General features: G+C 39.5%; 1 protein-coding gene across 2 annotated transcripts; it reads left to right on the top strand.

Annotated features, from left to right (window-relative positions):
• The first annotated feature begins 105 nt into the window (after positions 1–105).
• s1pr2 (sphingosine-1-phosphate receptor 2) lies at positions 106–25,765 on the top strand. 2 transcript variants are annotated; one of them, XM_055188742.2, is made up of 2 exons: positions 106–858; positions 24,218–25,765. In XM_055188742.2, the coding sequence occupies exon 2, from the start codon at positions 24,319–24,321 to the stop codon at positions 25,429–25,431; it is 1,113 nt and encodes a 370-aa protein (XP_055044717.1). In that variant the 5' UTR covers positions 106–858; positions 24,218–24,318; the 3' UTR covers positions 25,432–25,765. The 2 variants fall into 2 exon arrangements, with proteins under 2 accessions (XP_055044717.1, XP_055044725.1); XM_055188750.2 differs by lacking the exon at positions 106–858 and adding an exon at positions 3,152–3,172.

The raw sequence follows: 25,765 nt of genomic DNA, 5'->3' as shown, positions 1-25,765 counted from the left end.
CAAGGTGACTCAGCAAAAAATGCTACCGTCGTAGTTTACACATGTGAGGGCAGATGTCAATCAAGTAGGCTATGACTGACGCGTGACCATTTGCGGCGTCATTTAATTGACGTCTCTCAGCTATAGTCATTAGAGGTCGATACACAAGTTGTGAGGAACCGTATTCAAATGTGCGCGAGGCAAAAACAACGAGGAGCGGAGCGGAAGTGAGGAGGTGGAAGAAGAAAAAAGACAGAAAACATCTGGACCTCATTTGTACCCTGGGGAGAAAGGGAAAAAAATACTGCCATAAATCGAACTTCTTAAATCTTACCTCCTCACTGAGCGGCGAAAACATCCTTTGCGATATGTTTTTGTGATAAATTTATTTTTGTGGAAACGCAAAGGGAGGTAAAATAATTACTACTTGGGCACCCTCTGCAGTGGTTGATGTGCGCGTGCGAGCGTGCGTGCGTGTGACTGTGTGTATTACGTGATTGTGTTAGAAGCGCGCAGCTCGAGTCTGATTGCTGGCTGCGAGGACAGAGGATCGCGGGACAGCGCGTGGAATTCAACCCCGGTTTTAAAACGTTAACGGACAATTCAGTGCTAACCGACGCGTCGACAAGTCAGTCGTTGACTAGTTTTGCTTATCATAGACATGGCTTTACTAATGGTTAGGCTGAACACAGTAACGTGCGTTGCTCCACGAAACTTTTGACTTTTGTGAAAATCAGTTTTTGTCGCGATTTTCATTTGCTATCGGAACTTCAATCAAACATCCAGGATTTACGGAGGCTCATGTAACGTCAAACTTTGTAAATGAAGATTAAAAACAGCGGCACGCGTTTCATCTCTCTGCCGGGCATCGCACATGGGGTGAGTTTACCAGAATAACAAATCTCCTCATGTTTTATTATTCTCATTTCTCAACAGTGTTTTTATGATGATATCTATTTTGTTAAAGACAGATGTTAAAGCAAATGTTAAAGACCGACGGGTTACCCTCTTGACAAAATTCACACTTTAACAGTAACTTGAGATTTCTTTTATTTGTCAATAGAGGCACGTTTCCTCCATTCACAGGTCAGTCAGATCTTTTCGCATTCACTGATGTTTATATCTCGCTGATAAGATTATCTCAAACACAGTCTCTTATCAAACTTCTCGACACATGCATATTCCACCATTAACACTTAAAATGTGTTATTCACAGACAGCCCGTTTCTGCATCGTTTACGAGAATCGGACAGCTGTTGTTTGTTTGTTCATTCATGTGTAATGTGTAACACGCATGCTGTTAAAAATTGACCGGACCCACGCAGACTGTACTTCATGTGTATTGCAGCGGTTCATTTGTCAACAGGGACGGGCTCGTGCTGAGCTCATAGAGCCGAGGGAGCGCTATACAACATTTGTAGAGTCCTTGCATGAGGCGCCGTGGGGTGCGTGGGGATTTGTCCATCCGTCACCCTAAAGATGGCATTGTTCTTAAAGAATGTTTTAATAAGACAAAAGACTCTATTATACTATTATGCTGGACCGAGTGCTCTCGAGGCTGTCTGTCTCTTAAAGGGATAGTTCACCCGAAAAACTAACCCCTGTCATCATTGACTCAAGTGTTACAAAGCGAGATGTACTATCCAGCTCTTTATAATGCAACAGAGAATAGATGTTTATTAACTTGACAATATTGTACGTAGTCAGTTTGGGAACTTTTCCAAGTCCTCTAAAGATAAATCAGACATATAGTAGACAAAATGTACATTTACTGTATGCACTTTTTTTGAAGCGACATACAGTGCATTGCAAGTTGTACATTTGTTTTCTGCAATTGAACCTATGACCTTTTGCACTGCAAGCTCAATGATGAGCTGTGCAGAAACAAAATGTGAAATGCTCCCTCGCTCGCAAGTCACTTTGTATAAACCATCTGCTAAATGAAATAATGGTGTTATTTTTATTATTTGAGGTTTGTGAGATTAATAACCATAATTCGCTTTTGTTTCATGGATAAGATCAGCGTTTGCTTTTGGTTGAATGGTTCTTTGTACAAACTCTAGATTTAGGTCAGATGTATTGTACTATTTCTCCTTCCCTTGAATCCATAGTAGAAACATTGCATCTGAATTCAGGTCAAGCCGTGAAATGCATCCCTCCGTCTATTCACTACTAAACACACCTCTGCGAGGTAGTGGCAAAACACGATTGTTGTTTTTTCTCTCGTGCATTGAAAAGAGGAAGAGTTTGAGATGTTTTGTAATCGTAATGATGCCTCCCTCAAAAAGATAAGCTGATATGTGGGAGGAAACAGTGATTATCTTTGAGAAGTGTTCATCCATCATTCTCAGCCGTAGACGTGAGATGTGTGTGTGTGTGGTCACGTTAGCGTCTAAAAGCTTCAAATTGAATGATTGCATTATCTAGCTTGCATCAGGCCTTTTTAACAGCGCAGTCTGGTGCACATGGGAATTTCGCAACACTGTAGAAGAGCTAACTCTTTTTTTTTATTGGATGCGCATCATTCCCAGAGTAAGGAGATTAAGACGAGCATGAATATCAGGTGTTGGATCTATTGATGGCTGTTGGGAAAGGGTCGAGTTTCTTGTTTGGGATGTGGGGTCTCGTATACAGGTGATGGTGGGGTGTAGTAAACAGATTTTTATCACACACTGTGAACCGATCTGTGGATTGAAGCTGTTGTGGGCAGCGTGTCATCCGCGTTGGCATCGTGTGATGCCACGGTTCATTAAACTTGAACAAAACCAATCGACTGCCACCAGCGTGCCTCACTCATATTCACACTATCAACCCATGCCTGTGTGAGAGACACGCATCAGCTGTGATCTCTTCGTGTAAAGACCGCATTACTCACTGTTCCTGAAGCAGACGCGATGATGACTCTTCAGATCTTTTTGATCCGTTCACAGCAGTTCAGATATGAATGTTACTACTCATTTTGACGGAGTTGCGTCTGTCATAATGAAGTTACAGGTCGACTGTCTGGTTGTTAGCGCTTGATGTCGCTTTCTTGAATTCCCCTGACCTCACTTTCAACTCTCCCCGAAGCACATGCTTCAAGAATGAGATTTGTTCTTTGTTATCTAGGCTTGCAAACCCACAGGTCACGCATGTGCATGGGGAAGCTGGAGAGGAAGGACTGTATGAGAAGCAAAGTTTAATAGAAGAAAAGGTGAATAAATAAACAGATATCTGTATAAATAAATGTCGCAAGTGGGGATGGAAACTGGAAGTGTGGGATTTTTGGACTTCACATGAGGGGTTAAGGGTGGGGCCAGGTCACAGTGTGGGCGGAGCAATTCCTTAAGGACTCGTGCATTAAGCATTTTAGCAGTGAGCGTATTGAGAGAAAGGGCGCTGCGGATTCGTAGTGCCTAAATCCCTCACAGCATCTATAGCTTTAAAGAACAACAAAGTTGTATTAGAAAATCATTAAATAGAAAGCTGATATGGTCTAGTTAAGTCTCAGGGATCAATGTATGTCTGCTCAAACCAGGACAGCATTTTTCCATCAATAGTAGACCATCTTTGGTGATATTAATAGAGCCTGGAGATTCCAAAGCTTCAGGGCTTGCACTGACTCTTAAGGCAGCATGCCATCTTTCCTCAGCTGAAAAACACTTTTGCTGGGTGTGGCAGCTGGGACAAAATAAACGCCTTCTGTTTTGGAGGCTGCTGCTGAGCAAGTTACAACTCACAGCCGGCAACATGGAGCTCTCGGTTTATGTGCCAAGAACTGGGAGTGTCGTGGTAATGCTTTGCTCGCGCTCTGTCTGCTTGAGCCTCGTTCATTACATGCGCTATTATTTACGCCTCTTCACTGAGCGTTCGATGCAACTGTACAAACAGTTGTTTACATACTCTGCGTTAAGATAATCATAAACGCATCCAATAAATTTGTGTTGTATACAATGCAGTCGCTTAGCCTAATCTGTCTGTCTTACACAGACACATGTAGGCAAAGCTCATGGGGAAACTTTCTAAATATTTACTGAGAAGCGTTACAGTTCGGTGAAGGACTTTGTCCATTTTAGGGCAGATAGAGTTTCGGAGGGACCTTCCACCGAGGACAAGGTTCTTCCATGTCCTCATGTCTTGCATCTGTGCAAAATCAATATTTATGGGTTTGATTTTTTGCTAAGCTTTCTTTAACTGAGATAAATCTACCGTATACAGTGAAACGGCAAGTCAAGTTTAAACTTGAAGCATGTGTACACAATAGGCATTTTTTCATAATCGACAATGACTGGCCGACCAATCGAAAGCTCTGAAAAACTTTTCATTAGGGTTCACTTGATTTCCATTTGAAAAGTTTTTTTTTAAAGGTTGTTTACGCATTCTTGGGTTCAAAGCGAGTTAAATGGTGTGCAACGAAATGCGTTTTTATAAGTTGGTGTATTTTTAACTTGGCATGGCGTCTTTAATGGTGAAGGGCTTTAGAAAACGGATCTCAGCTGAATGCCTGTTTAACAGCAGTGCTTTAAAGAGGATGAATTTGAAAAAATAGCTAAAGCACAATATGATGCCAGCTCACTACAGTATGGCATCGTCAAAAACATTGGTTAGATGACTAATTGGGTTTCAGTTACTTACTACTCACCCTAACTTAAAAAAAATACCGTATGTAGTACTTTATATGTTACTTTGTCAGGGAAAAAATGGTCCCTATATGTCACTGGGGCGGTACCCTTTCATAGTAAATTTTTTTGTAACGAAATAGTACCGTGTTTTTCAGTCATAAGCCGCTTGTTTCATATCTTGGCTGGTGCTGCGTCTTATAGTTAGGTGCGCCTTGTAAGTCAGTATGAATTAATTTTGACATTTATGAGGCAAGAGACATCATTACCGTCTACAGCCGTGAGAGTCCGCCATATGCTGCTTCTGTATTTATGTAATTCAATGGATTAAAGGAATAGTCTACTCATTTTCAATATTAAAATATATTATTACCTTAACTAAGAATTGTTGATACATCCCTCTATCATCTGTGTGCGTGCACGTAAGCGCTGGAGCGCGCTGCGACGCTTCGATAGCATTTAGCTTAGCCCCATTCATTCAATGATACCAATCAGAGATAAAGTTAGAAGTGACAAAACACATCAACGTTTTTCCTATTTAAGACGAGTAGTTATACGAGCAAGTTTGGTGGTACAAAAAAAAACGTAGCGCTTTTCTAAGCTGATTTAAAAGAGGAACTATATTTTATGGCGTAATAGCACTTTTGGGAGTACTTCGACTCGCCTGAAAAGTCCGCTCCCCTTCTCCCCCTAATAATGGGAGAGGGAGGGTGTTACTGCGCCGAGTCGAAGTACTCCCAAAAGTGCTATTACGCCGCAAATTACAGTTCCTCTTTTAAATACGCTTAGAAAAGCGCTACGCTTCATTTTGCACCACCAAACTTGGTCGCACAACCACTCGTCTTAAATAGGAAAAACGTTGATGTGTTTGGTAACTTTATCTCTGATTGGTACCATTGAATGAATGGGGCTAGACTAAATGCTATCGAAGCGTCGCAGCGCGCTCCAGCGCTTACGTGCACGCACACAGATGACAGAGGGATGTATCAACAATTCTTAGTTAAGGTAATAACATATTTTAATATTGAAAATGAGTAGACTATTCCTTTAAGCAATGTGGAATGACTAGTATGCGAACTTCACGCTAGTTGGCTTGTTCGGTTAATTTAGTCTATTCAACCTTCCAGGTAAGTTCTGTATGCTATGGTTTATCGTTTAAATAACTGATAATATTACTTTAACGTATAGATATCTATTCAGCCTGCTGTTCTGTATGCTATTGTTTAGTTGAATAACTCGTCTTTCCTGATTAAATGTCTGTTCTTCGGCTTGGATTTTGTGAAATAATTTTCTAAATAAACGCGACGTATAGTCCACTGTGACACATTTTTGAATGATGCGGCTTATACTCTGGTGCGGCTTATAGTTTGGAAAATACGGTACTTCAGAGGTATATATTGGTGCCTTAAAGGTAGTACCAAATGTATACATACCTGTACCTAAATGGTACATATTAGGACTGTCTAAAAGGGTACAGCTAGGGACATTTTTTCTGACAGTGTACAGGAAACAGGTATTTATACATTAACCTAGCTGGCACAAAAATGCCATTGCAGCTTTCAGGAGTAGAGAAACACTTTTAACAGTAACATTACCCCAGTAAATTTGGCTGTCGCCCACATTATTATAATGTTTGCCATATAACTGACCACAAAAAGGCTTGACGATTTTTTTGTTGTGTTACTGAGACGTTTATGTATGATTTGTGGCTTTAAGTACTCCGTAAAGCACTGCGTATGTGGTGATGTGGTCAGATTGTGGTTTTATAATTTCCAGGCATCACTACATCCAGCTGCATTAAGTTTTTCGAGCAGGTAAAGAGGGAGATAAGGGCATGCCAGACCCAAACACCCTCCCCCTCATGATACACGGCGTATTGTTACCCGGACTGCTTTTGTTTGTACACCTGGAAGAAGCCCACCGAGGAACCCCTATTGGAATGAAGAGCTGGATTGCTCACTCGGGCTCAGCAGATTAAATTGTGGAGGGGGGCTTTCTCCATCAAACCTGTTCTTTCAGCTTTGGCATCTGTGATAGGATCAGACCCATCCTCATGGTAATGCAAAGTCATGAATGTCCATAAGCAGCAGAAAAAGGAGGATCCTGCCCACACGGGGTCTTTTAGCATGTGAATGGCCTTGTTCTCTGGCGGGACGTTTCTGTAGTCATTTTCTTGCAGGTTTTTTTTTGCTGAAACTGGAAATGTTGCACAAGTTGATCTTGTCGTTTACAGAAACTGATATGAAACAAAACCGTTTACTTTCTTGCGAAATCAGTGGTAGACATTGGGGAGAAAATTCGTTATATCTGGGGGGGAACAGTTGGTCACTTCTCTTAAATAGTAACATAATGATACGATTATGCAATCAAGTCTAGATGCTTGTGGTGAATGTGTTCTGAAATCCCCTGTCTCGAACACACGATTTACATATTCGCTGATGTCTAAAAAGTTGAATGCACAGAAAATTGCAGAAAAACCTGCTCTAACAATGTAGTTTATAAAATGCATGGTTTGCTGTCCCAGTAATCTACAGTGCCCTCCATTTTTATTGGGACATACACTGACTTTTGCTGTGGAGTCAAGAAATGTCTAAACATTAAAAGGTGAATATAAGACAAACGTACTGAATGTCAGACTCAGATTTTATTTTTCACCTGTTTTTAAAGGGATAGTTTGGCCAAAAAGGAAAATTACCCCATGATTAACTTACCCTAAAGCCACCCGAGTTATATATGTCCATCCTTTTTCATATGAACACATATTTAGATATTTTTGAAAAGGTCCTAGCTCTTCCAATCTTTACAATAGATGAATATGGGGTTCACTCCTTCAAGTCTAAAGAAAGTGCATTCATCCTTCGCAAAAGTAATCCATATGGCTCCGGGGATAAATAAAGGCCTTTTAAGGGTAATCAATTTGATTTTGATTTTTAAAACTTTACAAACGAAAATAACTAGTTTCTTATAATGCAACCATCTTCCTCTGCACTTTTAATTTGCGGAGGCACAGAGCAGGGAGCAAAACAACGCTCCGCATTCGTCATACGTCACTATGAAAAGTGCGTACACTACGCTGAGTCTAATGCTGCATTCACACCAGCCGCGGTTAAGTCAATGTGAAGATGCGTAAATGCGCGTCTGGAGGTCTGAATGAGGCATGAAGTAATTCCGCAGAGTTGAAAAATTCTAACTTTGGCGGAAAAAAGCGCCATGTTAACCAATCAGGAGCTTGCTCTAGTAGTGACGTGATTATAGGAAGCGAGCGGAGTCGCAGAAGCCCCTCCCATGACATGAATTTTCTGCGTGAATGTCTCGATGACTAGAATTTTACACGCGGCTTTCATGCGCGAATGAAGGGAGTACACTCAAAATGTTCAAGTAGCAAACTAGACGCGGTAGACGCGAATTTGATGCCTCAAACGTGGCTGGTGTGAACCCACATTTAGATGGCGGCATTATTGGAAGCTAGTTGTTTTCGTTTGAAAAGTTTTAAATATGTATAGTTCTGTTACGAAGTCTTATCGATTGCCCTTAAGGGACTTTTGTTTGTTCCCCGGGGCCGTGTGGATTGCTTTTGCGGGGGATGGATGGGCATTCTTTGGACTCGTGGAGCGGACCCCATATTCATCTATTATAAGGATTGAAAGGACAATTACAAAAATATCTGAATATGTGTTTGTATGAAAAAGACGGACATATGTAACTCAGATGGCTTTAGAGTGAGTAAATCATGGGATAATTTTCGTTTTTGGCTGAACTATCCATTTAACATCAGGGCTCCATACTAACTTTTTTCACTAGGAGCACAGTGGCCCCCAACTGAAAATTTTAGGGGCGCAACTAGAAAATTTAGGGGCACAAACCAAAAATCAACATGCTTACCAAAAATGCACATGTCTACTAATTTCCACTATAATACTAATAAATACTTCAATGACAGATGCAGAAAGTACAATGTGTGGTTTCAAATTCAGTGTCACATCACAAAAAATGTACTGGTTGCACATGTGCGACTGGATGTAAAATTCAGTGGCACACTCTCAAATTTTGGTGGCAGTCAGGAGCCCTGAACATATACAATTTACCAACTCAACAGAATAATACGTTTGGGTTTTAATACCTCTATTTAATGCGATCATATTGCCTCACAAATGTTAAGTGATGAGCTTGATGCATTTATTGTTTACACTTCAAAGGCAAAGTATGTGTCGGTTTGCATTTTGAGTCTTGCATTTGGTGACAGAACACATAAGGCAGGATGACAGGTTGTTTTTCTTGTTGGAAACATAAATGAAACATTGTGTACCTTTGGCTCGTATTCGTTTTACAATTTTTGTCTATGGAGGGCACTGTAGTTGGAGGACCACTTAATATAATTTTCCAGCTCTCTCTGCCTATATCCACCCCCAATTAGTCTGTTGAATTTGATCTGCTTTAGATCAATGACTAAACCACACCCCAAAGGAAATAAAATTACAAAGAGCCAAGTATACTGCAGAATCTTAGACTTTTATATCGTTTCAAAGAGGGGGAAGTGGGACTTGTCTGTCTGTGTGAGGCAATCCAGCCTGTGGCATCCCAAAGGGACACAATGCTCTAATATGTCAGGAGGGTCTGGGAAAAATGGGAGATCACTGTACATTTTTGAGACTAAGCCAATATCTATGTTCTTCATCTAATCATGTTTTTGTGTATACAATTCAGAAAACATCCAGAATCACCAATATTAACCGTTTTTTAACGGTGTCGCTCTTTACCATTTAAAGCTAAGTGTCCCCCTTTTGCATTCAACCCCCAGCCTCAGTTCTTATCCCTACCATCATTGTTTGATGAAAGGTACCAGACCATAATACACCATCGTATCACAAAAGGCAATCAGGACTGCTTTGTTCATCAATGTGGATGCCTGTTTCCTTTGTCGAAACTCCCTTCTTCACTTCACACCCTCAACCCCCCACCGAAATGCACACTCCATCACCAGCACCTCCTCCAAACTTATGCATATGAGAAACACATGCGGGTCACGTTAGCACAGTGGTACAATGTCAGGAAAATCTGCCCATGTTTCGTCTGTCTAGAAGATGAGCGCACAGATGGAACGTGCACATCCCATGAAGAATATGAGCATGGGCGGGGTTCGTGTTATGGGGGAACAGGAGCAGGGCTGCCGAACAAAGCAGATGCGATTTCTGTATTAGGACCTTTCTTTAAAGGATACTTTCTATGTGAAAACTAAGCATGTGAAACTTGATCCATGTGTGATTGAGGTCACGTCCACAGACAAACACTTCACTTTGCTATTCTGGTAAAGTGTAAACCACTTGTACAGTTTCTTGTTATGTATGTTTATGTTTTTTTGGCAACCCTTGGTAAATGATCAAACTTTAGCTATCGTGTGCCCTGTTCCCATGCTTGAAGCTTGCCTGGCATTGAGGGCAGATCTCGGTCTAGACATGCCTAAACCAGTCGCGGGTTCTTTAGAAGATGAAATAATGAAGATCGCATTAGCTCATCATCATCATCTAATGAGCTCTACAGACGGTGTGACGGTGGTTGTGGGTCTTTAATGAAATCTTTGTTATTTAATCACCCTTGCTTTGATCTACAGAGTAGACATTAAACCACATAGGGGGTTGGGGTAGCAGATATTTACAATGTTGGTCCATTTTCAATAATGGTTCAGACAAAGACAAGGTTTTCGCCTGTGTTTCTTAGACAGCTCTTTGCTTCCTGTTGCTTTTTACACTTGATCAAAACGCACACATCAGCAAATTAATAAACACCACAGACATAAACCAAAGATAAGACTGATTTATTGAAGTATATCCTGAAGCAGTGACGAATCGGTTGTAGACACAAATGTAACTCATGTGAAAAAGCATCTCGTGCTTCGGCCCCTTCACTCCCATTGAGCTGAATATGTATCCAACTTTCAGACACAGTCTGTGTGGCACCCTGCCACTGCCTCTTGGCCGTGAATGGGCTTTTGTGTTTTACATGAAGTCAAAACAAAGACTTAATTGAAGGAATTAATTCAGAGGGATGTAGATTGACTTCAGGTTGTTTTGTAGGGCTTATATTGTTCTGTTGAAATGGGACTTATTAATAGCGATTGCAAAGTGTATAGCTGGTGCTCATGGTTGTAAATATTCATTTTTGTGCTATTTGTGCCACAGATATGGGTCCGGTTGCTCCAGCTGGACCCGGCTTAGTGAACGTCTGAGACTAAATCTTATGTCTAGTGAAAGGTAGGCATAAAGTTTAACATCTTGACTTGTTTCTAAAAAATAGAAATAATTAAATTGACGAGACAATGGCGTGTCTAACGCACAGGCTACACAAACAAAGAGACCACACCAATAAATTCTTAAACAGTATGATAATTAGATATTTATGAAGGCAGAGTAACCTTGCAACAAGCGTAAATATCTTTCACACAGCATGATGTAGCAAAGCCCAACATAGGGTTTACACCCAAGTTTTTATGTTTAGGTGGTGTAACTGGTCAATAAGGGACCTCAGATATTGATGCTTGCAAATGAATGGTTTGCTGTCATTTACTACGCGATTGGATGATAAAAGTGGGGTAGAAATCTTACTCATTTGGTTGAAGGGCCTGATGATATTATCTTATTCATTCAGAGATAATTTTTTAAAATTTGGGCCAAGTATGCTTCAACAACCTACAACCAAGCAAAAATGTAGCACAGTGGCGGACAGTTATTCACATATAAGCTCTTCCCACATTTCAGAAAATGTGAAAACTTTATGGCCTTGTTTTAACAGGCGGGACTTTAAGTCTTTAGGATATTAGTTACAAATGTGCCTTAAAAATATTACTAGTGTGTGGGTCAATGATGTGATGTTAATTATTTTGTGTCTGTATATGATTCAATTAAATGTAAAAGGGTTAAAATGTCAAAAGAAAAATTTGCAGATTACTCATACATTCTCTTTTGGAGAACCAAGTCTAATATTTCTGGGTTTTTTTCAATTTGAAATAATTTTTGGGGGATTATTGTAAAAATGTCAATGTGGTGTAACCGGTCTATCAATTGGTAGTATTTTTTAATGAAAATATAAATATATTCATAAAAATGTGGAATAAAATATAATCATCTAGTTTAGTGTAATATGATTTTTTTCATATACATTTTTACATAATTTAAAGATGACTTAAAAACAGAGCTGTTTTCAGCATTTGTCAGGACAAATACACTGAAAAAATATTCATTGAATTGAATAAATTTTTTTAAGGTAAGTGGTTGCAATTAATTTATTTAAGCTACATTTAAAGAAAAAAGATTAGTAAAGTAAAATAAAATATAAAACTTTTGTTTAAATGTAGCTTAAATAAATTGATTGCAACCACTTACCTTAAAAAATTGATTAAATTCAATGAATCATTTTTTTTTCAGTGTATAACAAAAACGCATTAAAATTCACATTTAGTAATAACTAATCAAATGTATTTTCATGCGATACTTTAAAATGTTTTTTTTATGATTATGCTTACATGCCATCAAGGTGGATAAAATATTTAATATTTCTTATTTTGTTTTTTTTTTTGCACAATTGACGATTACACCATTTGATATTTTCAGGTCCATTCAGTCTTAACTTTCATAAAAAATGTTGCAAAAGTATTTTTTATTGCATAAAATCAACATAAATACACTATGTGCATTAAAGTATACCTAATGCATGCTTTTAAAAGAAGTTTTTAAAAAGATTTTGCCAAACTGTTTTTGTCACTGACAATAGCACTGATATATTTTAAGATAAATCAATGCAAGTTATTTTCAGTTAAAGCGATAGTTCACAAAAAAATAAAAATGTCATTATTTACTCACCCTCATGTTGTTTCAAACCTGTATATATTTCTTTGTTTTGATGAAATTTTTTTTTTTAAGAATCTTTGCAACAAAGCAGATCTGGGGCACCATTGACTTCCATAGAAGGAAAATAATACTAGTGATCTGTTTGGCTATTACCATTTTAAAAAGTCAGAATTTTCATTTATCAGTAAACAGTCTTTTTAAGAGGGATCAAACATGCAATTTAGGCTGGGACTGCGCTTGAACCTTGTCTGTAAAAATGAGCCCAATTTTACTTTTTAAAATGTAAAAAACTGATTATTCATAGGGTGCGTTTTAAATGTAAGTGCTGCTATTTGTAGAGGTAGTCAAACTGTAAATTGCACCGGAGGTTTCACAATAATGTGTTTGCATTTTGCACGTGTAAGATTTCACAGAGCTATTCCCCATGAACTATGAAATTGCTTACCAAGTTGTAAGATAAGGTACTGATCCATTGTACCCCAGAGCTATGTGGAGCTGTTCAAAGAGTTCTCGCTGTTTTGAAGTTGTATAGATTTAGGAAGCATATTTAAGAGCTGAGTGTCTATTGAAGCTGAAGCCAGCATCTTATCTGCGGTTTAATCTTAGTTTTTTCCCTGCAAGTCACTACAACGAACTGTTAACCAAAGTTATGTGAAATAAAGTAAAAAATTTGAAGCGCTTTATATTTCTAAGTGTTATGTCTTTGCATCTGCGCATACGCTTGGTTTCTCAGATGAGAAACGCTGATAATGGCATCTGTGTGTGTTTTGTTTTCGTGTGAAGGTCTGAGATTAGGCCTCTATCCTCCGTATTATCTATATGCAGCCTGGTCCTCATCCGTGTCTTGAAGATAACAGTGAAGATCCTTGTGAGGGAGGGTGATTATCTTCTGGCAAAGGCAGAGATTTTTTTTGTGCATCAGTGCATTTGGATGAGTCAGAGAGCACAACCTCCCCAGATCGGGTTCTGACTCCTTAAAACTTTCCCAAACATGCTCAAACACACACCTTTATTTGTGGTTTCCTTTTAAATGCTTGTAGAAGTACGCATGCATTATGAATAAATACTATAACTAGGAATGAAAAAAATACTGTAACGGGTTAATGTTAAGCAAACGGGTCTGTGGTCAGACACAGGCCAAGGTGGTTGCTCTTAATTTACCCATGCAAATGTGGTCGCATTTAGGGAATGCGGCTGCATTTCAAAAGCAGTCAGGTGATAATGCAGACTCTATGTGTATAAATGTGTATAAACAACATTGACAAAAAATGTAAAGGTGTTACATCACAGCCCAGATCAGTGGCACTTTTGCAGTTACCACACAACGCTGACTGTGGGAAACTTTTATCATGTGTAAGAAAGTTAAAGGAAGCCCCAGGCTCTGTTGCAGAGTGGCGGTGGCAACACATTTGTGCACAAGGCTGGTCTGCGTGTATTTGTGTCAAGGCTTGCTTCGGCCTGCCCACATGCGTTTTAACTTGTGAGAATGGGGCTGGATAGAGCGTATAATGCAGCCCAGGTACTTGCGGTGGTACTGTGTTATGGGTCAACTTGCAGCTTAAGCTCAGAAATCAAACTCGTTGGTTTGTGGATAAGTGATTTATCACCCACAGCCTTTGCTGAGCCAACAAATGTTTGCATGGTTTTTTTTTATATTCTTAGCAACGGCGGTATTAATAGTTTGATATCGCAATGTATGTTTTTGCTCCCGGGTGTGTTAAAACAACACATTTTGTGTCTAGTTAAGGACAACACATTATCGGAAACATTTTGTGTTGTTTAAACACAAAATCAACACATAATGTGTTAAAATAACTAGGGCTGGGTGCAGAGACTGGCAAGCAGGAAGTGCACTTTACCTCCCACTCTATAGGTGGCGGCCATGTGCTAAGAACCTGGTTTGCAACTGCCATCAAACCCTACACGAAGAAGATCATGCTCATGTTTGGCTAGAGGCTTGGGTGCATTAACGTTAATGATGTTGTCAATAACATTACATTTCTTGCAAAAACAGATTAACTTGCTTCACAAGACATCAGTATGTCGCCAGGAGTCACGAGGATTGCTTTTGTGTTGGATATATATCTGCTTTTGAGCTCTCAAAGAGGCGGATCCATTGACTTGCATTATATGACAGAGCACTCAGACTTCTACAAACACAGAGAGATTCCTGCCTTTAGAGAGAATATGTTCAGCCCCCTCCCTAAGGTTTGAATATTCAGTGTTGATCATTACCAAACTTCGAAGCTCATAAACTGGTATTTGGACCTGCCCTAAATATAACACGTAGCATAACACAATACAATGTGTTAAAGATGAACACATCCTTTCTTTCAGTTTATTAAGATGTGTTTTCATTGATCTGATGTCAAGGGGACAACCCTAAAGACAAGAAAGTGTGACCACATTCAGAGGTAAACAACACTTTAGATCGGACGTGCATGTGGTCGAATGTGTTTGGACAGCCACAAATGTGGCTCTCCACCTATTTATCTAATGTGATGTACCGAGCACAATTTTTTATATCTTTTCTGACTTCTAGCGTGAACACGGTGTACAACACTATCTTTAGGCTTTCACTGATAAAACCAAAGCGGTTGCCCTCCGCGTCTTTCATTAGTTTAAAGGCGGGGTGCATGATTTTTGAAAAACACTTTGGAAAAGGGAGTCGAATACCAACACACTTGGGGCCAATCAGTAGTAAGGGGCATGTCTACTAACTGACATCGTTGCCTGGGTTGCGTATGTGTGGGGCGGGTCTATCAAAAGAAGGTCCCCAGATTCTATTGGGGGCGTGTTTGTTTAGGTTATTTCAAATGTGAACATTGGCTTTTAGAGATCATGCACCCTGCCTTTAATTCTGTGAGCATGTGAAAGTCGCACAAGCTTATTTCATCAATTGCTCTGAAATATCAGAGAAAGCTCTTACATATACACGTACGAAACGCTGTGCAGCATGTTTACTTATTGTCTTAATTTAAACCGTCATCTCTCCTCGTTACGTTTAAACAAAAGCAGAGGGACTCGCCCACAGACCATCCGCTCAAAGAAGCGGTCGAAAGTTTACAAAAGAGATGGATTAAAATACCAGGTGCAAACAGAATGTGTCTCTCTCGTCCACTTGTGGTCCGATCGACGAAAACGCATCTTAAAGGGATAGTTCACCCAAGAAGGAGAGTAGTGTTATTGATGACTCATTCCAAACTTGTTCCAAACTCGTAAGACCTTCGTTCATCTTCGGAACACAGTTTGAGATGTTTTATATTTAGTCCAAGAGCTTTGTCAGCATTGTCTTTTCTTCCACGTCTGTTGTGAAGCGCATGCGCAAGACTAAAGTCACGTGACTGCAGTGACACGGCTGACGTGTTATCTGGTGCGCCCCAACAGTTTTTTTTTTTGTGGGCCCAGGCTTCATTTGCAGTCTGAGGGAGACGCACGCTGTTGTTTGAAAAAAAAAAACTTTGCAAACATATCTGAGGATAACACGTCATCCGCATCACTGCAGTCACGTGACTTTACTCTCGCACATTTGCTTCACAACAGACACGGAAGAGAAGACAATGCTGAATAAAGTTGTAATTTTTGTTATTTGGGACCAAAATGAATTTTCGATGCTTTAACAAATTCTAACTGACCCACTGATGTCACATGGACTACTTTGACAATGTTTTTATTACCTTTTTTGGACATTGACAGTGTACCGTATGTAGATTTTTAATGAAGGGTCAACAAGCTCTCAGACTAAATATAAAATACCTTAAACTGTCTTACGAGTTTGGAACGACATGAGGGTAAGTCATTAATGACATTATTTTCATTTTTGGGTGAACTATCCCTTTAATACCAAGTGTAAACAGCCTCTACACCAGGGGTCTCCAATGTGGTGCTCGCACAGAGTCTATGAGCCGAGGTGACCACCAAAGCACATTCTGTTAAAAGTCTCTATTGTAATACTTATTTATTACATATTTTTTATTAGCTTGGCTTGGTTTAAGTATGTTAACATTTTAAACAATACTAAAATAAAACAAAAATGTTTTGAGTAGACTATATCAAAAAGTAGCCCTCCAGATTGTTTTATCCATTGTGGTAGCCCTTGCCCACAAAAAGGTTGGAGACCCCTGCTCTACACATACAGTATAACCGTCCCTCACTTCAGTGCAGTTATGATTTTTGGATCATCCCTCCTCCACCCCATCGCTTTACTCTCAGCTGGTATATCTATCTCAGTTAAGGAAGTGGGAGTACTTTGGATTCAGGCTAATATTCCAAGCTCGGAGCCCTTTTATCGGAGAGCACGCCAAATATGCTTATTTCATATTTTAATGCGAACCTGTGAAAGATATAGAAGTGGTTAACTGTTTATCAGACTTGGATAAGTAACCGTGTGTTTCATAAAGCCTTGTCGTCTTGGAGTGCTCTGTGTTTTATCACCTTCACTGTATTAACTGGCTTTGACTCATGACTCTTTCTGGCCTTGCCAACAGATGGATTTTTCCTCCGCCATTTCCCCCACCCTCGTGTGCCTGCGAGTGCTGTTATACTCTCTTAGAGCCGGAATTCGGGCTCGGCTAGCTAATCAATGCAATAACGCATGACGTAATTGTACAACTCTCCCGAGGCAAGTTATGATTAGTTTAATGATCGTGTGCACTGAACTGATTCTATTTTGATTTAACTTCGACTGCAGTGCACGCAAACCTCTGCCCTTCACTTTAGTGCTCATCTCGTGACTTCATTTTGCATTATTGCAATGTTCATTGCACTTTATGCGAGTTTGACGTGTGTCACAAAACTCCATATTAACAAGCTCTAGGTAATGGTGCATTTGCGGTAGAGGTGTGAGGAGATTGTGGTCATGTCGACGGTGATGCCTATCACGTAAAGCACAGGATGTAGAATGCATAGTGTGCAATTGCCTGAAGCACTTTACATGTTGACAGCGACATTATTGCAAAATCTGAACTTTGCCCATCCATTGTGAGGGACCACATGGAAGGAGATGCTGCTTAGACCTAAACGGTGCAGTTAAAAACGTTATGCTAATAAACAACATATATTAGTATTTTTCCGGTTGAGGAGGAGTATTGAAAAAGAGATATAAAACTGATGTTTTCAAAACTTTTGTTTACTAGGTTTGGCTAGACAACTTAACCTGCGTGGGCTGATTTGTCATGACATGAGAATTGACAGTTATAAACTGAAGTGAAACATCTGTCACTTTTTTCCCAAGTGCGGTTGTCTGACGGTTTTGCATGCAAGCTGCAAACACACGAGATTCTCTGGAGAACTTGTTGGTTAATGGTGCTAGGTAACAGGTGCTTTATAAGAAACTCTCCCATTCGGACGCCTTTGACTAATTGGGGCTTATCAGGTATTGCTGGGAAGTGCAAACAACACCTGGGGCTTTTGTCGAGCTGTCACGGGGATGTGGGCAGGGTCCTACATGAGACTGGGGTCTTTGGTTCATGTTTCAGTGTTTTTGAAGTGGGAGTCAGGCAAACCCAACATATGGTTCTCTGTTTCATAACGTCGCCCTCATGACATAATTGTCAGAACTGAATCAATGCAAGCACATTGTGTGGCTAGATGTTAGTAGGTCCATTTTGTTAGTCGCTTTGGATAAAAGCATTTGCCTAATGGCTACACTGAAGCGATGTAGTGTGATTTTTCATATTTTTGGCTGTTCAATGTAATAGACTCGCATTCGGTTTCAGTGCCAGATGGACGGTTTGAAAAAAAGAAGAACAGCTTGTCGCATAGACTCATTTCCTGCCGCACGTATCACACCTGTAAGAATCCATATCAACTTCCTCTGTTTGCATTTGTGTCTCTCGCCTTCCACCGAACCTTTCCCACAATAACTGTCTCGCTGCTAAAGCTCTCAAGAGCAAGCAGGATGTTAGTTTTTTGAAACCAATAACATTTCCTTTGGTCTAAAATAGCAGACGATGTTATGTACGACAGACAACAGACTGTATGTCTGTTGCCTAACTAAAGAAAAGTGATGGGAAAATGGACATATCAAATTATTGTGATACTTTTAGATATGTTTTCTTACCATTAATATTTGTAGCAATTAAAAGGTGAAATACTGTAGCATTAGGCTAGCGATGCAAAGTTTTATTTAACCAAAATTGTTTTACATTATACAAATTATTTTCGTATGAACAAGTAGGTACTTAAAGGGACACTACACTGTTTGAAAATATGCTAATTTTTCAGCTTGATTTTCACTGTTTTGGAATCCATTCAGCTGATGTCCAGGTTTGGCGCTACCACTTTTAGCATAGCTTAGCATAATCCATTGAATCTGATTAGACCATTAGCATCGCGCTAAAAAATAACCTGCAGCAGCCGAAAATAGCCCCCTTAGTAACTTTCAATGGCAGGGGATTGTTTTTGAGCAGTGCGTAATATCACTACGCCTGCTGCAGCCATGTTACAGCAGCAAAGTCCTTGATTATTACGCCAGAATGAGAGTATAGTTCCTAGCTATATCTGTCTAGAAAATCACAACTTTTAATTTTCTGTCGGTCTTAGTACACGATGTAACTATAGAAGAGTCAAGTTTTAAATAGGAAAAACATCCAAACTCTTTGGTTATTTTTTAGCGCGATGCTAATGGTCTAATCAGATTTATTGGATTATGCTAAAAGTGCTACCGCCAGACCCGGAGATCAGCTGAATGGATTCCAAAACTGTAAAAATCAAATATTTAACTCGAGGGGAGATGGAAAATTTGCTTATTTTTTTAAAAAAAAAGTGGAATGTCCCTTTAACATGCAGTTTTGTGATGTTATCATATTGTGATATATGACATTTCAATATGCTATTAACATGTGCTCCTGTATAGCTCCGAGGTAAAGTGTTGCGTTCATTTGTTCGAACCCAGGGAACACATACTGATATAAGAAAGTCACTTTGGATAAATGCATCTGCCAAATGCATGAATGTAAATGTAATGTCTATGGACCCCACATCTAAATCCAAAAATGCAACTGCATAGAGTTGCTTTTACACATTTTACAGGTCTTTCTGCATGCCGTATTCGTCTCACTCTCTGTATATTCTGATAAAGAAGAAAGATATGCTGAATGCCTATCAGTGCATTCATTCATTCCTAAACAGCAACCCTGCCTTCTTTCAGCGAGGATTATTGCCTGTGGACTGCAGTGAAGGACATGGTTGGTGGAGGGGGGGTTAGTAAATGGTGAAGGAAGACAGACTGGAGACAGAACTGCAGACAAACCAGACCATCAGGTTTCACATACTGTCAAATCCCTAGATGAAAGACCGCAAAGGTCTCCACAGTAACGTCAAGGCCAATAGTGCATGCGAGAGGGACCTTTTCGGATGCCAAAGTGAAATCGCAAACATTAGTCGTCAGCAGCGAAACTACGCACTCAAACCTGTTCTGAGATATGAAATTTTAGTGGGTGGACGCGGTCTCGAAATGTATCTTTCTGTTTCTGAGAAGGAAACTGCGATGTGTAATTATTAGAAGCTGTCTTTTGTTTACAGTTTGAGTAAATCTTGACAAAACGTGCTAGTGAGCATTTAACGTTTTTTTTTTTTTTGCTGTTGTTTAAAGAAAGCTTTTCTAATACATTGACTACTTAAATATACACAAAAAAAAAGTGAAAGCAGGATTAATAAAAAAATTACTTCAATTAGGAACACCTAAAAAATTTGCTTTTTACTTACATTTTCTCACTTCAAGTGAAACATTTAAGTTGAAAAGGCTTAAAGGGACACTCCACTTTTTCTGGAGGTGTGCAAATTTTCCAGCTCCCCCAGAGTTAAATATTTGATATTTGATTTTTACCATTTTGGAAACCATTCAGTTGATATCCGGGCCTGGCGGTACCATTTTTAGCAAAGCTTAGCATAATTCATTGAATCTGATTAGACCATTAGCATCGCGCTAAAAAACCAAAGAGTTTTGATATTTTTCCTATTTAAAACTTGACGCTTTTGTAGTTACATCGTGTACTAAGCCTACAAAAATTTAAAAGTTGTGATTTTCTAGGCAGATATGGCTAGGAACTATACTCTCATTCTGGCGTAATAATTAAGGATTTTGCTGCCGTACCATGGCTGCAGAAGGCGTAATTATTTTTAGTGCAAAGCTAATGGTCCAATCAGCCTCAATGGATTATGCCAAGCCATGCCAAAAGTGCCAGCACCAGACCCGGAGACCAGCCGAATGTACTCCAAAACGGTAAAAATCAAATGCTTAACTCTCGGAGAGCTGGAAAATGAGCATACTTTCAAAAAAAGTGGAGTGTCCCTTTAATTTTTAGGTGTTGCAAAATTAAATCATTTTAAAAGTTTTTTTTACATTTAATTTAACAAAATTAAATTTTTAAGTGTTACCAGCGAAAATATTTTTTAACGTAGATTCAGCTTTCACTTATTACAGTTTAGTGCCTCCTTAAATATGTCCTTCATTCAGAAAGCAAACCCAGAATGCGCTGTGACACTGTAAAAATGTATCCAACATAGAAAAAGATATGATGATACTATTCATTCATTCAATACTAAATTAATAAAAAATAAAACAGTGTTTTCTCAAAGTTGCAAAACAACTTATTGCTTTCACCAATAGCAAAACACAAATAGAAGCTAAGAATAAATGAGCGAAAGCCCCCCACAACATGACTCACGATGTGGGGGATTTTCGTATCTCTCATATGTGGGGGTCTTACATAAGATGTACTATATATTGCTGTGCATTAGTGCTTATTATGACATTACATTGTTCCTGTCATGAAGTTGCTGCTGTCACATTTCATTCTAAGGTTTCATTTCTGTGAGGATGTTGCCATTGAATGCAGCTTGCTATGCGGATACGCCTAAAACATCTGGAGTACCTCAGAGTCGAGGGACACTGTGTACTGAATTGCTGTTTATTTAAATCCTTTAAATTAAACATGCAATTGTTCTCATTTTCTAGTTGACGTACGATGTAATTATGGATCTGTCCACCTTTGGGAGAGTATCGGTGAAATATAACTTGGACAAGGAAGTCATTGTTCTGCTGCTGAAGGAAGTGACCTTGCTGGATATTGTTGGCATTTGGCATTAGAGTCGTGGTGCTTTCTGCGCAGCTGCGCCTTATTGTGTTCTCATAGGTGACCGTGATGTGTTTCCTGCAATGTTTACTTAAAAAGTCTGCATCTGGATTTATGCGAGCAGTTTCGGACTGTATGCAGCAAACAGTGATGTTGAGGTGTGCGAGGTGTGTGCATCACACAGATGACTCAAATTCCTGCCTTTGTCTCCAGATGCCGTTCCACATGATTGCATAGTCTCTACAGTGACTCTGGCCTGACTGGGGATTTGTTCGTTGTAGGGTTGAGGCTTTAGTGTTTCTGTAGCTTTGCGTTAGCATCAAAAAGGTTGTGGGTTTTATCGCAGTGAACAACACACATTAATAATTAAAAAAATGCATAGATTGAACTGTAAGTCACTTTGGATAAAAGCTGCCAAATTTGTGACTTTTGGCAAAAGATGCATTTATCCAGAGTATTTTAAAAGCTAGATGTTTTATCATATGGGATTAAAGCACTGCTAACTCAATGCTCTACCTGCAGAGCTACAGTTTTGTGCTGACTTTGATCAGCTGTGGGCAGCGTACCTTATTTGTTCAAGCTACATATGGCAACCTTCTAAAGTAGTGGAAACAGCTGATCTAAGTAGTAGGCATCACCAAGCGTCTAGAGATCATCCAGCCAAATATATGGTTTGTCTAGAGCAGTGGTCTCCAACATGGTGTGAGGTGCCCGCCAAAGCACATAATTGCCTCAATTTTAATATTTATTTATTACATAATTTTATATTAGCTTGGCTTAGAGTGACACATGTGCCATTTTTCCTGAACAGGATTTTGGGTGCGTTCTCCGGAATACGTCATCAAGGTTTATTATTCCAGGTTCTGTTTTAGAAAAGCAATCGTTACATTTCACTTTAAGAATGAAATTTGTATGTCTCAAGAGAAATAAATGTTAATTTTATAATGTTTTTAACCGAAATGTGACGTATGCCGTCGACAAATGCGACTTCCAGAGGATGCACCCGAAATCCTGTCTGGGAGTAATGGCACGTATGGTCAACCTAAACTTGGCCTCTTTAATGTATGTTACCATTTTAAACAATTATAAAACATATCAACAAATACAATTAAATAAAATCAACAATTAAAACAAAAAGTTTTGAGTAGACCAAACCAAAAAAGTAGCCCTCCAGATTGTTTTATCCATTTTGGTAGCCCTTGCTTACAAAAATGTTGACGACCCCTGATCTAGATATTGTAGGTAAACGAAACTTCAAGAAAGATGAATTTGTATTGTTTATCAGCATTTTTATGTTTTTGTTATGGATTATTTTTTATTTTTTATTATTTTTATTAAGGGAATAATAAAAATATATATATATATTTTTTTTTTATTAAGGGAATTATGAGGAGGCGAGGTAGGTAAAGGACAAGATTTGTGCCTCCAGTATAGAAACCATAGCTTAAATCAGTGGTTTTCAAACTGGGGGCCGCGAGATGGTGCCAGTTTTATGACATTTCATAAAATAAATTAATTTATCATGAATTCTGTGTAATTAAACCTAAAAAAAATAAGGCTACTAACCAACAGCACTACTTTGTATTTTTTAATATGTTTTGTCTTATTAAAATGTTACGTTTTAGAACAAATTTGTTATAAAAAAAATTTGGGGGGCCGCGAAGGAATGCACCATATACAAGGGGGGCTGCACACTGAAAAAGTTTGAGAACCACTGGCTTAAATAATCGAATATTTAAAAATAAAAATCATATTATTTATTACAAATAATATTATTATTAAAAAAAAGAAATGCAAAATGGTATTGTGCATCGCATGCAGCTAGTTCATTTATTATGTTGCCGTCACGCAAAACAAAATGTGGTGATGTTTTTCTCCCGGAAAAGACTATTAAAACATGACTAGTCTTGATAAGTTGCGACTTTAAATACAAATCGACATAATTCTAGAATCAGATTAGATGCCAATCTCAGCTTTTTTTTTGCCGAAAGTGTTTTTACTTATTACCTTTTGGGGGATTTTTGTTCAGGGGAAACATTCGCCTCTGTGGGCTGGTGGAAATCGCATAACACGATCTAGTCATCAAAGCTTTATTGATCTGTAAACTTTGGTAGACACGATATTAGTTCAACATGTTTCACACCTCGGGACGCAAATTTTACATTGTGAGTCAGTGATTGGCACAGCAAAGTTTCCATTTCTTCCCCTGCAGTTACTTGTGGGTGTAAAAAAGTAATATAGTCTGTTGCTTGCACTAATCTTATGTAGTTCATAGGGCAGGAACATGCGTTAGTATGCGTTACTAACACCATGTTGACAACATCACAGACAACAGGAAACCAAACTTCTTTAAATGTGTGTAGGATGAGCTTCTGTTTTGTAGTATGTATGGGGGAGGAGTCACATGACTTTGCATTGGATTATATGAAATACATCAAGATTTAGCACAGATTTAGTCGTTTTTGTGGCACTAGAGGCACAGGAATTGCAAAAATAGTTGTATTCAAACAAGTACATATTCAAAATGTCCCTTGCCTTAACTTGTTATCAAAGAGGTGATTTATTTTGATCTCACACTAATGTTGAGTGCTCAAGAAAGATGTTTGGTGACACATAAGTTCACACATTTTTTATTAGATTTGTGTAATTGTTAATTTGATATATTATATGATTTGGCACATTAAATGGACTGCCAGTAATTTTGTTTCGTTTTTGTTTGCAGGTGATACAGAGTAGCTTCCTGGGCCGCTGAGACGTGACTTTGGGCGTCTTATTTCCCCTGCCCCTGCTGGCCCAGACAAGCTCGGACAAGCTGCCCTCTGAATGACTCCTGGTCACAAAGCTGTAGGACTTTGCCAATCCGTCATCATGAGCAAATACTCGCAGTATTTCAACAAAACCCTGATACAGGTCCACTACTGCGTGGCCAAGGACATGAACAAAAGCGAACTGCGGAAACGCATGGAAAGCAAAGCGCGCTTTAGTTCCCTGAACATTTTATTCGTGATCATCTGCAGCATCATCATCTTGGAAAACCTTCTGGTGCTCATTGCAGTATTCCGCAACAAGAAATTCCACTCGGCCATGTTCTTCTTCATCGGGAACTTGGCTTTCTCCGACCTGCTGGCCGGCTCGGCGTACATCGCCAACATCTTCCTGTCGGGTCCTCGGACGTTTGAGCTGTTTCCTGTTCAATGGTTCATAAGAGAGGGCACCGCTTTCATCGCGCTGGCCGCCTCGGTTTTCAGCCTGCTGGCTATCGCTATTGAGCGCTATATCGCCATAACCAAGGTCAAGGTTTACGGCTCCAACAAAACATGCAGGATGTTTCTTCTGATCGGAGCGTGTTGGGTTATGTCGATTCTCTTAGGAGGTCTACCTATTATCGGTTGGAACTGTATTAACAATCTGGACGATTGCTCGGCTGTCCTACCTCTCAACTCCAGATACTACATCCGGTTCGTCGTCACCATCTTCAGCATGATCTTAATGGCAATTGTGATCCTTTACGTTCGCATCTACCTTATCGTACGCACAAGCCAACAAGAGGCCACCAATTCTCCAGCATACGCTCTCCTGAAAACCGTCACTATCGTGCTGGGTGTGTTCATCGTGTGTTGGCTGCCCGCCTTCACCATTCTTCTGCTGGACACTTCCTGCTCGATGAAGCAATGTCCCATTCTCAACGATGCCGTCGTCTTCTTCGGCATCGCCACCCTCAACTCGGCGCTGAACCCGCTGATCTACACGTTGCGGAGTAAAGACATGAGGAAGGAGTTCCTCAGGGTTCTTTGCTGCTGGGGGCTGCTCAATTGCGGCAGACCTCCCCACCGCTGCATGGTGCCGCTCAAGAGCTCGAGTTCGATGGAGCACTGCACGATCAAACACGAAAATCAGTCGACTCCCATCATGCAGGACTGCACTACGTGTGTCTGAACCATTCTGCACTAAATGAGAATTCGAGAGGTGATCTGGAGAAAATCCATGCAGAGAAGGGTTCAGAGATGAAACGAATTTGCATTTTTAAAAGCAAATATCAGCCGTGGCACTGGACTCCCTTGTGTTATTTGTTGCTTCTGTCCTTGCAAAAAAAAGTTCATGACCATCACAGAGTAATCTTGCGTCACGTATTTGACTTTTTACATTTGAAACCAAATTCAAATGGGAATGATTGCATTTTAGCTCATTAGACAATTTGTGTGTGTGGATGACAAAAAAGAAAATGAAAATGCAACGTTTTCCCTCTCTTAATAAATCAAAGTCGAAAATA

Source organism: Misgurnus anguillicaudatus, chromosome 19, assembly GCF_027580225.2.
Source record: "Misgurnus anguillicaudatus chromosome 19, ASM2758022v2, whole genome shotgun sequence".
NCBI lineage: Eukaryota > Metazoa > Chordata > Actinopteri > Cypriniformes > Cobitidae > Misgurnus > Misgurnus anguillicaudatus.
The sequence above is the reverse complement of the archived record's forward strand: the minus strand, read 5'-3'. Positions and strand labels throughout refer to the sequence as shown.